This window comes from Strix aluco, chromosome 12 (assembly GCF_031877795.1).
Source record: "Strix aluco isolate bStrAlu1 chromosome 12, bStrAlu1.hap1, whole genome shotgun sequence".
NCBI classification, from domain to species: Eukaryota; Metazoa; Chordata; class Aves; order Strigiformes; family Strigidae; genus Strix; species Strix aluco.
The window spans coordinates 5,254,814-5,267,607 of NC_133942.1; the positions used below are offsets into that span (position 1 = coordinate 5,254,814).

The 12,794-nt window shown below is 42.6% G+C and overlaps 1 protein-coding gene across 3 annotated transcripts in view; it reads right to left on the bottom strand.

The window, feature by feature from the left end:
* NPTN (neuroplastin) overlaps positions 1-12,794 on the bottom strand; it is a 59,039-nt gene that overhangs the window by 1,518 nt on the left and 44,727 nt on the right. For 2 of the 3 annotated variants that reach the window (XM_074838025.1, XM_074838024.1), the window contains exons 6-8: positions 11,064-11,337; positions 957-978; positions 391-464 (exon numbers count right to left, since the gene is read on the bottom strand). In XM_074838025.1, coding sequence (XP_074694126.1) covers positions 404-464; positions 957-978; positions 11,064-11,337 — 357 coding nt within the window. In that variant the 3' untranslated portion in view covers positions 391-403. The remainder of the gene's footprint in view (positions 1-390; positions 465-956; positions 979-11,063; positions 11,338-12,794) is intronic. The other variant, XM_074838026.1, reaches the window with a different exon arrangement.

Sequence of the window (12,794 nt, forward strand, 5' to 3'; positions counted from 1 at the left end):
CAACATCATGTGCCATAACAGCGTGCAATCAAAGCGCTTAACATCCATCTCGGTCTTAAACGAAGACACAGGCTTCCCGACCAAGGTCACCTTCCAGATTTTAAGACTGACTGAGGAAGGGTTTGGGGTTTTTTTTTATCAGCAATAGCAGTGATTATTACATAGAGTTCGACAGCTACTGCATCATTAAGCTACCTGCATATTTTACGACAAAGATCTTTTGATAACCCCCAGTGCTCTTCGAAGCGTGGCAGGAAGGCTCGTGCCCTCCTCCGAGCAGCTGGGAACTTTTGAATAGGTGGAACAGGTTACGTTTACGCACCCCAACCACTACAGAAAAAGGAGGACTTTAGCCTGACCGTTTCCGAGACGTGTGCGAGTCATACTTACATGATAAGCATTTTTAATTTGTGTTTCTCTGGCGTAAGTTTTTATCTTTATGATTGTTTGTAGAATTGGTTTTCCTGGAGAAAAATAATTTTAAAAATGCACCAAAATCAATCGCAGGCATAGAAAAAAAAGTCTTTGTACACAGTAAGTTAAACAGCATTTCATTCTTCCTCCTCCTACCTCAAGCAGCTAAGGACAACACAGCTTCTAGACTTTGGATCTTGCCACCTCTTGCCCAGTGCAACCCACCTCCTATAACCTGTCATTTGCTTCCTAGTTTTACTGCTTCCTTTTCACAACTGAAGAAGCTTTTTATTTTTTTGCTTATGATATTTGTAAAAATACATCAAATGGACTACGCCAGGCAGTCCACACGTCACTTCAGCAATATTTGATTTTCTAGGAGGGGCCTTGCAGGTGCCACTTTTCTTTACTCCAATGCTAACAAGCAACAAACCAAAGGGCCCATTATCATTAGTCATGTCACGCGTAATATCAGTCCAATGTAAACTCCCATAAACCCTCCGATTAAGCTCAGTAATATTTTTTTCTTAAAACACACTTACATTGGCCCAGCTGGTTCATCATCTGCAGCAAGAATTCCAACACGATCCAGGGAAAGACAAGGGAAGGAAAGAAGAAGAGAGTCAGTGTTTGCCCCATACACCAGCTGAGTTGCAAACAGCAAACCAATCGTATCTACAGCATTAAAGGCCATTCCACTTGGTAGTGCAAAGGTTCATGGAGTTATTTTTCTGGATTCAAGTTTTAATGGCAGGTATGTTGCTTCAATGGTTTTAGTTAACACTTTGAATGCTTGTCATGAAGAACTGCAACTGTAGCGGACAGATTGTTGCAATATGGTCAGACTCATCTTGTCCCCAAGTTCCAGTGGTTCAATCTCATAAAAAATAGATGAGAAGACAAACCAACGTTTCAGTTGTAAAATCCTGCTGGTGGTTTTCTTGCATTATTTTTTTTTTAATATACTTTTTTTTTTTTTTTAAAGCCATTCTTCAACTGCTGATGGGTAATTACAGGTATATACACAACAGGGTATATACACCACATGCTCATCTTCCCCCATGGATGATACAACCTCTACATAATCCATTTTTCTCAATGTCTAATTAAAACGGACCAGGTCAGGAGGAGGTTGAAGCTGCAATACTTGATTCAAGTACCCAAACGTAGTCCTTGGATAGCAGCAGGCATTGTGCGTGCGTCCGACAGAGCACAGGGCCCAAAACACCAGGAAAAGTTGGGGGTGTTGTAATACCTTCAGACACAACAGACTTCAGCTACAGAAGACTGACAGCATTGTTCTGCCTGTGTCTCTTGGCAAAACTATTCTCTTTTAAGAATTGGGGAAAAAAAAAAAATCTGCCAATGAGTAATGTTTCGCATTAGCTCTTTCATGACCAATTGAACATTTTTTTGAATTGTAAAACACCTTATTTTGCTCCCAAGCTGCAGTACAGAAGACAGAAGTGCATTTAAACAGCAGCACAGAAATCAATCCAGCAAGTTAACGCTCCTGTAGAAGTATTTTGGGGGGACCAATTCAGGACCTGCTGTTTTTGGCACTCGACAGTTGCCGTTCCCACCTCGTGCTAGAGGGATTTTTCACTGAAGTCTTTAAGAAACTCTCAGCAGGATTCCACAAGGGTGCTTAGTGCACATGAAGCAGTTATGGAAATTACGATCTTAACAGTGTAGGCATCCGCATGAGCACACGCTGGGAGTAATGTCGGTCAAAGGGGACATTACTCCACCTGTACCTTCAAGGCAACGGATAGGCAAAGCCACCGCTAGCACAGACAGTGACCGGAACAAAAAAATATTTCAAAAAAATAAAGAACTAACCACAAACCAAGAGCTTTACAGCCAAAATAACACACTAGCGACACACCAGTGTCCACAGAAGTCCATTACCAGCAACAGTAACACTATCGGACAAGATACAGAGAGAACTAGGACTAGTAAGGACAACCAGACATCAATGTGCTGTTGTATATACAGTGGCGATATACAGAGACACATCAGGTACTGAAACACAAAGCACAGTAGAGTAAATCTAGAACTTCCTTCCACAAGCATCTTTTGATTCACAAAAGATCTTAAAGCAGGCTGCGCTACGCGCTCCGCACGCTGGCTGGGACGAGCCCCGGACAGACAGCAAGCCCCCAGCTCCCCCCACCCCCGGACCAGCACTGCTACCGATGCCACTCTGCTTTGAGACTCAGTTATCTCCGCTTTCTAACAAGCATAATCGACATCTTTGAGAGTTTGTTTGGCTGGACTTCAGAAAGAGCAAACTGCACTGTTCAGATACAAGCTGTCTCACTATAAAATACCCTTTTTTTTCCTTCTCTGTTAAAATACTTAAGATGCCTATTTCGGATAAGTAGGTTTGTGCGTTTAACAAAAGCAAGCTTCACATTTATAAAGGCTGCCATCAGGTGTTTTCCTAACAAAGATCCATCAAAAAATACCTAATACTTAAGATTATACAGTGGATCACCACCACTCGTCTCTTTCCCATCTATAACCTAAACAGAGAAAAAAATAGACCAAGGAAAATTTCTCTGCGTTACTATCCTGGTCAGCCATTTAACTGCTGGAAAAGCATCCCCAGTACAGTACAGACAAAGACCGAAACCTCAGCGAAATCAGGGGGCAACAGAACAACAGAAAAATAAGTACAAAATTAGACTAAATAAAGATTAAAAACAGCAAACTGAAATCCAAATTAGTTGTGAACGTGAATGAAGAAGTTTTAAGAAAAAGTGTTAACATTATGACTTGTGCATTGTATAGACTGAAGCGGAGATTAAACAAACTCCAAAGCATGCAGATCTCTCACTTACCACCATTTTTTTAAGGGTATGATGCAATTGAAGGGGGGAAAAAAAAAAAAAAGAAGTCATAGTAACCGACAAATATCAATATAACTCAAAACCTTTATGCCAGAAGACCTGCTCTAGTAACCGATTGTCTCTAATAGGATGTAAAACCTACGGCCACAGAGAACATCCTCCCCGTATGCTGCTTCATTCCATTCTGTACCCGCGGGGCTCCCGAAACGCTGCCCGGTGAGCTGTAATTTTATAATTGACCACGCTAAACCCCTCCTTTTGCAGGAATTTCCTTTAGAATTTGGAGGGGATCTGCAGACTCCAAAACCCCCATTGTTTATATAATACAAGATTTAAAAAACCCAACCAGCCAAGCCTTTCTTGTGGGTATAGTGATTGTCTGCTTAGTGGTGCCCTGAAATAGCACATTTCTGAACAGAAAGGTTAGAACTGCTGCTGTCTAACGCATCGTGTAACACATGTAATCAATCCTTCCATGCAAAAATATCGGGACATTAAGATTGCAAGATGATGACAAATGGATTTGTTTTAGCTCCTCTGCTTTATTAACTGTCTGGGAATGTAAGTCATGCTTCAGCAGTCTGAGAAGGGGGCTGTGTTTTGTGCCCCCCCCCCCCCCCCTCAGCCTTAATTTTATAAGGCATTTTAGATGTTACTCAGTTTCTTTTACCTCCTTTGGAAAGCTATTTATTTTTAATATCAAATTAATCTTGCGTAGCCTTTTATGACTATGGTGGAAGTTAAAAATGAAACACTAACAGGTACTTCCAGCACTAAGATTCAAATGTTTGCATCCAAAGGGACTCTCCATTTCTGGTTGTGCTTTAAAACTTGCAAAAAAATCTACCCAGAGAGGAGCCAACACCAGCAGCTTCAGCCACAGTTCTTACACTGGCATGTGGCAACCCTCAGACCTGCCTCTACAGACCAATAGTGAACTGGAGCATTCTTAAAGTGAAACTTAAGTTCAATTTCTGTCCAGATGCTCAAAAGGAAAAGCCAGTGTCTGTAGCAGCTTTGGGGTCCTGTTACAACACCACTTCCACAGTCTGCAAAGCAATCTGTTGGAACTATTACAGAGACTGCTGGGGAATTTTTGTATTTAAAAGCTAGTTAAAGATTTTGCTTTCTGGGACGATAAAATTTGACAGTGGCTTGAAAACTTTTGAGAAGAACATTTGTAAGAATTTAGATTTGGGCCAAGTTGGAAAAATTAAATTTTTTTATAAATTTTTCAGTTCTTAACTTGTAAAACATTGCGAAGGCTCCACATGGAGCACCCAAAGCAGTCCTCTGCCACGCAGGACTGTGACGCTCTCAGAAGGTAGCTGTTGGCAGGGACAGCATTACAACCTGCGTTAACCATTCAGGGCTGTGGCTGCACGCAAAGATTCAAGGGCAGCATTTACCCCCACGATGCACGTCGGGTTCGGAGCAACGCTCTTCTCTTTGGCTCCATTAACAGGAATATTTTGGAGGGAGGAGGGAAGAAGAGGTGAATGGAGACGCTTGCCTCGCTCCATAAAGCAAACCAATAAAAATAAAGCAGTTCCTCTGAAATGGAATGAAGGCACAAGCGTAGTAACAGAGACTCTCTGGCCAAGACCGCTTACATCAGCCTGGAGGAATTCTGATCCTATAACAGCATCTAACAAATCAGTACATAAAGGCCCGGAGGAGCCCAGCTATTCGATTACCACTGTGCTACAACGATGCTTGCTGTTAGGTACAGCTGATAGCTACAGTCTCGCAATGAGCCTGTCTGACAATTTTCTCCCCTTGATGAGTTTTAAGCATAGGAGAGAAAGGTGCAGGTAATAGGGGAAAAAAAAACCAAAACACCCACAAAAAAAATTAATTTGTTACAAGGTAAACCATATCAGCGAAAACATTTTGTTCTTTAAATTACTTACAGTAATAGCAGGAACAGGGAAAGTCAAGAAAAAAAAAATGAGTATTAGAAAGAATGTGGGGATATGGATGGAGCTTCTACAGAGCCGGAGCAGAAAAACATTTATGGAAAGTCTTTGTATTAAGCTGAGAAATGAGAAGGGAAGAATGAAAAAGGACATGTTATAACCCAGTCACCTCATGGCTTTGAACTAAAGATCACATAGAATATGGATTTTAAAGTAAAAACTGTTTACATTCCTACAGGGGAATGTAGCCAAGAAGTTTTTACTTTCTACTTACCCCAGAACACACCCTTTAAAACAGCGGCTTTGCTAGTTTTAGGCTATTTGATCCAACAACAACAGAAAAAACACTTTCTTTAGGAATCTTTGATATACTATATTCAGGTCACAATGGCTGATCACTAAGTCTATCAAAAATAAGCAGCTTAAGCTATACCACAGAGGAATAAAAAAAGCTATTTGCTTCCTTTTTTTGTCAAGGGAAGTCCAAGCAACTTGCATTCTGAGCAAAATGCATCAGCAGTCCCCTGCTGAAACCGCTTCCCATCGTACATGCAGTGATGTGCCAGCGTCTCTGGCCTTGACATGCCACGTTCATGCAGCTTTCATCACCAAAAGCCACTGGAAGCTGCACGTTCTTCACCCACTCTTGATTTTACAAAACCTAGCCGCTCTCTGGAAAAGGTATGTGATCTGTGTGTTGCTTCACCACACGTAAAGCAAGTCAAAACTCTCATTTTGAAAGGATGCAGAAGTTCAAGCGCAATCTGCCCTCCCTTCCTCCTTCCAGCACATAATTTGGGTGCAAGGGGGCTCGCACCTGCAGGCAGGTTACTGGAGGTACTGGCTGCAGTCACCGCCCTGCCCAGGGGGGCAAGAATGCCCCTAGTCCACAGGCACAACAGCACGAACCTGCACCAGGCATCCACTAATGCCTTCCTTGCACCATTTCTGGTGGAAATACAGATTTCACGGGTGCAAAGTTCCTTTTTCTGCTCTACAGCAGCAGGAGAAAGAAAAAAAAAAAAAAACACCAAAGAATAGACTCACAAATCTGAATTATGTGAAGGAGGAATTATTAGCAAAGGAGCTACTGAGCAGCCCTGTTCCATGGCGTAAAAAGCAATTTGACTAAACACAAAAAGCAAAGTCCATGCAAAAAAAAAAAAAAAAAAAAAAACCACAACCAACCCTGCAGTCAGGAAATGCCAAAGTTAAAAGAGTGTCCTTGTTCTTCAGCATGGCAGCACTTCCAGGCAAAGGTAACACCTTTCCTAAGGCCAGCGAATACATTGGGAAAGTGTCTTGTAACACACAGCCCTTTATCCCCCAAACTCTGAAACCTAAGCAGCCTCACTCTGCAGCTAAACAGTAAATTGAGAAGAACTGCTCCAAATTTAACTAGGTATCTGTCACTCTACCCATCTGCCAAGAGATGAGGTAGCTGGCATGCTAAGACAGGTAATTTTTAGCCTGTGGAACATGGAGATGAGAGAAAGAGAAAGGGAATTAATTCAATTGGCTTTATTTTGGCTGGCCAGGTAGAGTTCCCAAGCCTTCTGGAAAGCATCCCAGACACCTTTCAGGACAGGGATAAGTTTCTTTCCAGTCACATTCCCCACTAGCAACTGGGTGCTTCTGTTCAGCATCAGTTACCAAAAGTTTTCTGGCATTTCTTTGTTTAGACTCACCAAAAAAAAGGCACAGCCCCCAAGCCTTGCTTGTTTTGTTTTTTTGGTGTTTTTTTTGTTTGGTTTGGTTTTTTAGGCTGATGCAACTGTAAGACCACTCACTTCTCTATGAAATTCTTGCAAATATCTTCTTGTGTGTATACAAGTGCACTGCAAATACGAACACTACAATTACTGACCTGATTTGTCAAAGGGGTATATACTTCTGAGGTTTGCCTGAGAAACATCATATTCCATTAAAAACAGTTCATCAGCCAGGGTGGAGTGGGGGACCCTCAGGGTTTGCCATCTCACTACCTTACGCTACATTGAATTGGAGGGTTCTTTGGAGATGTGGGAATGCTAAATCGTTCAATACATTTCTGGAAAAAGAGCAGGAAGATGAGCAGTTTCTGGAAGGTGGCACCTCAGTGAGGGCAGGGCTAGTACAGCTGGGAAAGGCAAAAGGACTCAAAACTAGTTGTGCCTGGTATTAGTGGGGTCTGGAGCAATCCTGCTCCACCTTTCAGCTTGGGCTGGTTTTGTCCAAGGGGATGAACACAGCACACCCCAAAGGGCTGCCTCTAACTCGTGCAGGCTTAACTAAGCCAGGCCTAGAAATGATGTCACCTGGGTACTGCACAAGGTGAGAGCTCAGCATGGACACCAGCACCTCCCAGCAAGACCCAAGATAAATGCAGCTCAACTGCATTTCATCCTACAGTGTGATCAGTCAGGCTCTGGCACGGGCTGCAGGTGTGCTTCTAGACTGTCGATTAACAGTTCCTTCAGCTCCACAAAGGCTTTGATTTTTCTGTATACAGGGGAAGTTACCACGTTTAGCATCACAATTTTTCCCCAAAACTTTTTAAGAAAACCTTGAATTGTTTGGAAAAATTCATCTTAGGTCTATACACTACGTCTATGCAGAAATCCCCACGCCTGAGATCCTTTCAACAGGACAGACATTAGCCAGTATGTCAGAGGATTCTCAAGGGGAAAGAAAGCCTGACTGAACGTGGGAGACACCTCTCCCTCAGGTGGGATCTATGGCACCCCACGGGCCACCCTGGAGCACTGCAGAGGGGTGAGACTACAGGTACAAAGCTTGCACCCCAACATTTAGGCTGCGGCAGGAGGATGTGCCAAGCCCAACGGTAACAATCCACTGGGCAGCTGTCCAAAGGAAGATGCAAAATAGCCATCCATCCTCAAATGTGGCTGGGGTTTTCTGGCTGCTTCTACCTGCTACTCCAGAGCAAAGGAAGAACAGCAGAGAATCTGGTGACTTAAGGAAGGTCCAGAGTTATTCCGCCATGGGAAGACGGGGAGCGGGGTGATGGTGGGGAACATGAAGGAATCTCGGTGTCTGAGGAAAAATGTGGAGTGCTCCAGGGACAAAATTCACATCCCAGCAAGAAGGGCCATCAGTGAAGTTACTCTGCAGACAAGGCTACCAGTTTCTTCCCCTGCTAGCAAGGAGGCACTAACAGCTCAATCATCATTGCTGCAGCAGCTTCACAGGAAGATCTGGCAGCCACAGCTCTTGTCCTTAAATCTTAACACATCAAAACCAATACTTAAAAATAATCAGAAAACCAGCTGATAGTTGAGAGATTGCGGCTGTTGCCAAATAATATTTATATTAAGTAATATGGTAATATGCAGACTAATATCTGCATGAGCTGCTGTCTCAGCTATAGGCTCGCTGATGTTACCCGCTACAGCTCACTGCAGCATGCAGAGGCGGATGTGTGATTTTGGAAGCAGAGTTTAAATTCCAAATTATAAGTACGCCATTGCATTACATTAACTTTGGCATTTCGTAACAACGTATTTAAAATAATAAAATTAAGAATAACCTAAGTAAAACATCTAAGTGTGGAAATCAGCAGACTATCAACGATTTCTCACATACGCATTTGTAAAATGTCCCTGCTTATAGGGCGTTTCCCACCACGACATCACAGAAAGCTTCAAATGCCATAATGAAATGCAAGAGTACCCAAGGGAATGTAGGACTCAAGTCGGCCTTTGGCTCAGAAGGTGTTATGCCGATTGTGTCTCTTCATCCCGGCAAACCTAATACACAGCTGTTGACTGTGTTGGATTTTGTTCTCCAAAAAAAGTGAACAGAGAAAACATTTGCCCACCACAGAGGTGCATCGCTCCAGGACTCAAGCTTAGCTGCCTTCAAAATAATAGCAGACCGAGCAAGCAAATTTAGTAACCTCAGTTACTTGGCTCATCATCTTGGACACCTCCATCAGAGATGATGAGCCTGGATCCCTCAGGCATCTGATGAGCAGCCAGACCAGCCAGGAAAACTTCAGCCTTTGAAACAACCAGGTAGTGAACTCTTCACCTCCAGCGTGTGCTTAACTGCACTAACGGTGGTTGTGTTGCAATCTGGTCAAGTCAAAGCCAATTTTTATTAGATTAAGTCCATTTGAGACTGCTTGCAATGAGTACGTATCAGATTATAATCTGATATCTTGTTTAGGTCCTTGTGAAACTTCACCAAATGAAATTCTGAAATGCAGAGAACTCTGAACAGCCACCAGAGATGAGATTCTCCCTCGCCATCCCAACATCAAAGTTAGGCCAACATGGCATAGCGATATGGGAGACGTGCAAGAGAACATTTAAATTATTTTTCAAAGTTTTCTGGGCTGGTTGAGAGCCACTTTGAGGACAAACTGCTGGCAGTATAAACCCCTTAGCAACTGTGAAGCTGTTAGTTATGCAGAGGAACATGCACTACACAGTTTAGATTTTGTTGGATACACACCTAGACCAGTCTCAATGCATGCTCTATAAGCAGTTAGTAAATGCTACTCAAGTGGTTGAGATCAAAAGCTAGTTTCCTCTAGGTATGCACTATTTAAGACAGTTTTGATCTGCTAGAGAAGTGATCCAAGCCTCAGCCATTCTCCAAGTATTAACATTTATTATCTGTTTCGTAAGATTATTTTTTTTCCCATTCTCTGAAACACAGCTCAGAAACCACGAAGTTGGTTTGCCCAAGCTTCACAAGCAGATCACCATTTCAGCACCTACATTTTCATCCCAAAAGGCAAACATCATGCTGTGTTGTTATCAATCCCTTGCGCAGCTCGACAACAACTAGTCCTTGCTGCACAAGCTACAACACAGCTGCCTTGGGAAGTCACCTACCATGCTAGAGGGCTTGTCCAACCCAGGACGACACTAATGACTCAGTGCTTCCCGTCCTGAGTCAGCATGTTGCCCTCCATGTACTCTAAAGCAGCTGCTCCATTACTCAGACACGTCGTGTTCCTACAGCACGATGGCATACCAGCCACTTCTCCAGGATTCCTCAAATAGGTTTTCTTGATAAACACTGTAGTAAGCAGCCAGGTGCCACATTAAAGCCTGGTTCTCAATGTGGTTCTTTCAAATACTCATTTTAGTCTCAACCTGCTCCTTCCCCCATCTTTTAAAGAGGAAGGTATGCAGAAGCTCAAAGATCAACCAGTTACTACTTTTTTTTGTGTACCAAACACAGTTTAACTAATTAGTGCTACCATCAAACCTGATAATAAAAACCTAAACTTTAGAAAATGTCAGTCAGTGGCTATTACAATTAGATATAGTTTCCAAAGCATTCCTTAAATACAAATTCAGCTGCACACCAAAAGAAGAGCCCTACCCCCACTCTTTTAACATTGAAAACGTTTTATTTTTGAAGCATCTCTGTGGTCTCAATCCCTTTAAGTGTAATGTTTCCTTACAAAACCTGCCCATGTCCAATCCAGATGCCACATGGAGGAGGGGGTGCCGTTGCTGATTACAGTGTTTCCAGCTCTCCCCCTGTGCTGCCCTACCCTCCTTCAGGCTGATGGGCAGGATTTCTCAGGGCTGCCACAGCAGGAAAGAGAGATGGGAGCACTAGAGCCCTTGTGCAACAAAAGCTTTAAGGATATTGAAATAACCGCCCTCTCACCCCAGAGTCTGAGATCTTTGAGAAATCCAGTGTAAGGACTTTGCACAGCACTTGGACCCTCTGCACTTGCTTGGGCTTAATGTTCGTAGAGGGAACAGATGAGAAAAGCAAAGAGCTCAGAGCTGAACGAACTGGGCTACTGATCCTTCTGCCACAAAGCCCCACTCCGTTCTGCTTCCACAAGTTCGTTTCGCCTTTTTTTTTTTTTTTTCTCCTCATAAGTGGCTTTGAGCACACTTACCGTCTGGGACTTCATCCGGCCGCTTCCTTTTCTCATAAACAACTATGATGACAACGAGGATAACGATTTCTGCCAAGATCCCCAAAAAGGGCCAGAGGGGAGCCAAGTGGCTGCGGACACGGAGGATGGTTGTGACCGAGACAGAGCCGACCTGGTTGGTTGCGTTGCATTGGTACTCGCCAGGATCCTCGTTTATCTGTAGGTTTGTGATGCTGAGCTCAGTGTAGTTGTCTTTATTTGAAATAAAGAATCTGCCGGAGGAGTTGTTGATGTCCTGATAAAAAGAGAAAGGTGGAAGAGGAAAAGAGCAAGAGCTTTAGTAAGTTCTGGTACCTTTGTGTTTCTATGTCATGGAAACTAGAAAAGATTTGAGGGATTCCTGCAAAGAGGCTGCTTCCTTAATGCAACAGAAAAGCCCACTACTAGTGTTTATTCTGTGTCTCTCACTAAAGTGAGCTGTGCTTCAAAACACCAACAAAAAACATCAGCTTAACTGACAACCTGTATTTTCATCCTCTTTTAACAGTATCGGCCATGGAATGCCAGTGGTTGTGATCAGGTAAGCTACCACATTATGTTCTCGGCCTTTTGCTTCAAGAGAAACTGTGATGCTCCACTCACCAGTTAACAGCACTAGGATGAAACAAGTAACAAGAAAGAGGATACATTCCCTAGAAGGGCACAAAACATAGAGGGGGGAAAAAATTTCAAGGTAGAAGGGGAGGAAAAGGAAAAGCAGTACCGGTTAAGATTATTCTACACAGTATTAGATATAATTTTCTAACTATTTAAGGTATGATGGCTCTAATAAAATTTTCCTTTGCTATGTTTTTAAAAGAAACATGCACTGCTCACAGATTTGTGGTCAGGGCAGCCTAAGCCACTGACTTCGGGAATATTTAGAGAAGCTGGAATTGAAGGCACTGTATTCTTTCTGTGTTTGAAAAACAGACTTCCAGAGTTGCTTAGGTTTAAAGAATTAAAAAAGGAGCAAAACTGATCGTCATGAAAGTTAATCTTGGATCAGTTTATCAAGTAACTTCACCAGAAAAGACAGTGTGAAGGGGAATCTGCACACACCACAGAGGATTCTGATGACTCGCAGCACTTGGTAAGTCACTCCTATAGCACTGTCCTATAAAAATTTAAGCTCACGCTTAACTGAACAATCAACCCATACTGTTATTTGCTTAACGTTTTTTCTTTATCTATCAATCAAACTGATACCTCTCTGGCAGATCATACAGCAACATAAAAAATAGGTGGGCTGAAGGATTTAGCAGCTTCCAGCTTGTCTTCTGCTATTCCAACTGCTGGTCAAATTTTCTTGCTCACTACATCAGTTGCTACATGAAAAAAACACGATCACTTAAACACTAATAGGTATCACTGCCACATCCTCATATTAAGTTGTGAGCTCAACCAGTAAAACTGGAAAACAATTTAAGAAATTTATAACTAAATGCATTTTTAAAAAATCACATTTCATAACTCACGTCTTGCAATTTGTAGCAGATACTGTGAACATCATCTTTCTGGACAGTTTGTAACTTTGCCCAGCAGCAATGCAGTGAGCAACCCTGTTCACACGACAATATAAATATCCATTTTATACTCACTGCAGCTCCACTCACTAATGTATCAAACTTCTGAGGAACTGCATTTCACAATGTTATAAGGCACCCTAAATAATACATCCCTAAAACCAAGGGGCTCGTTTCCTTCCTTACT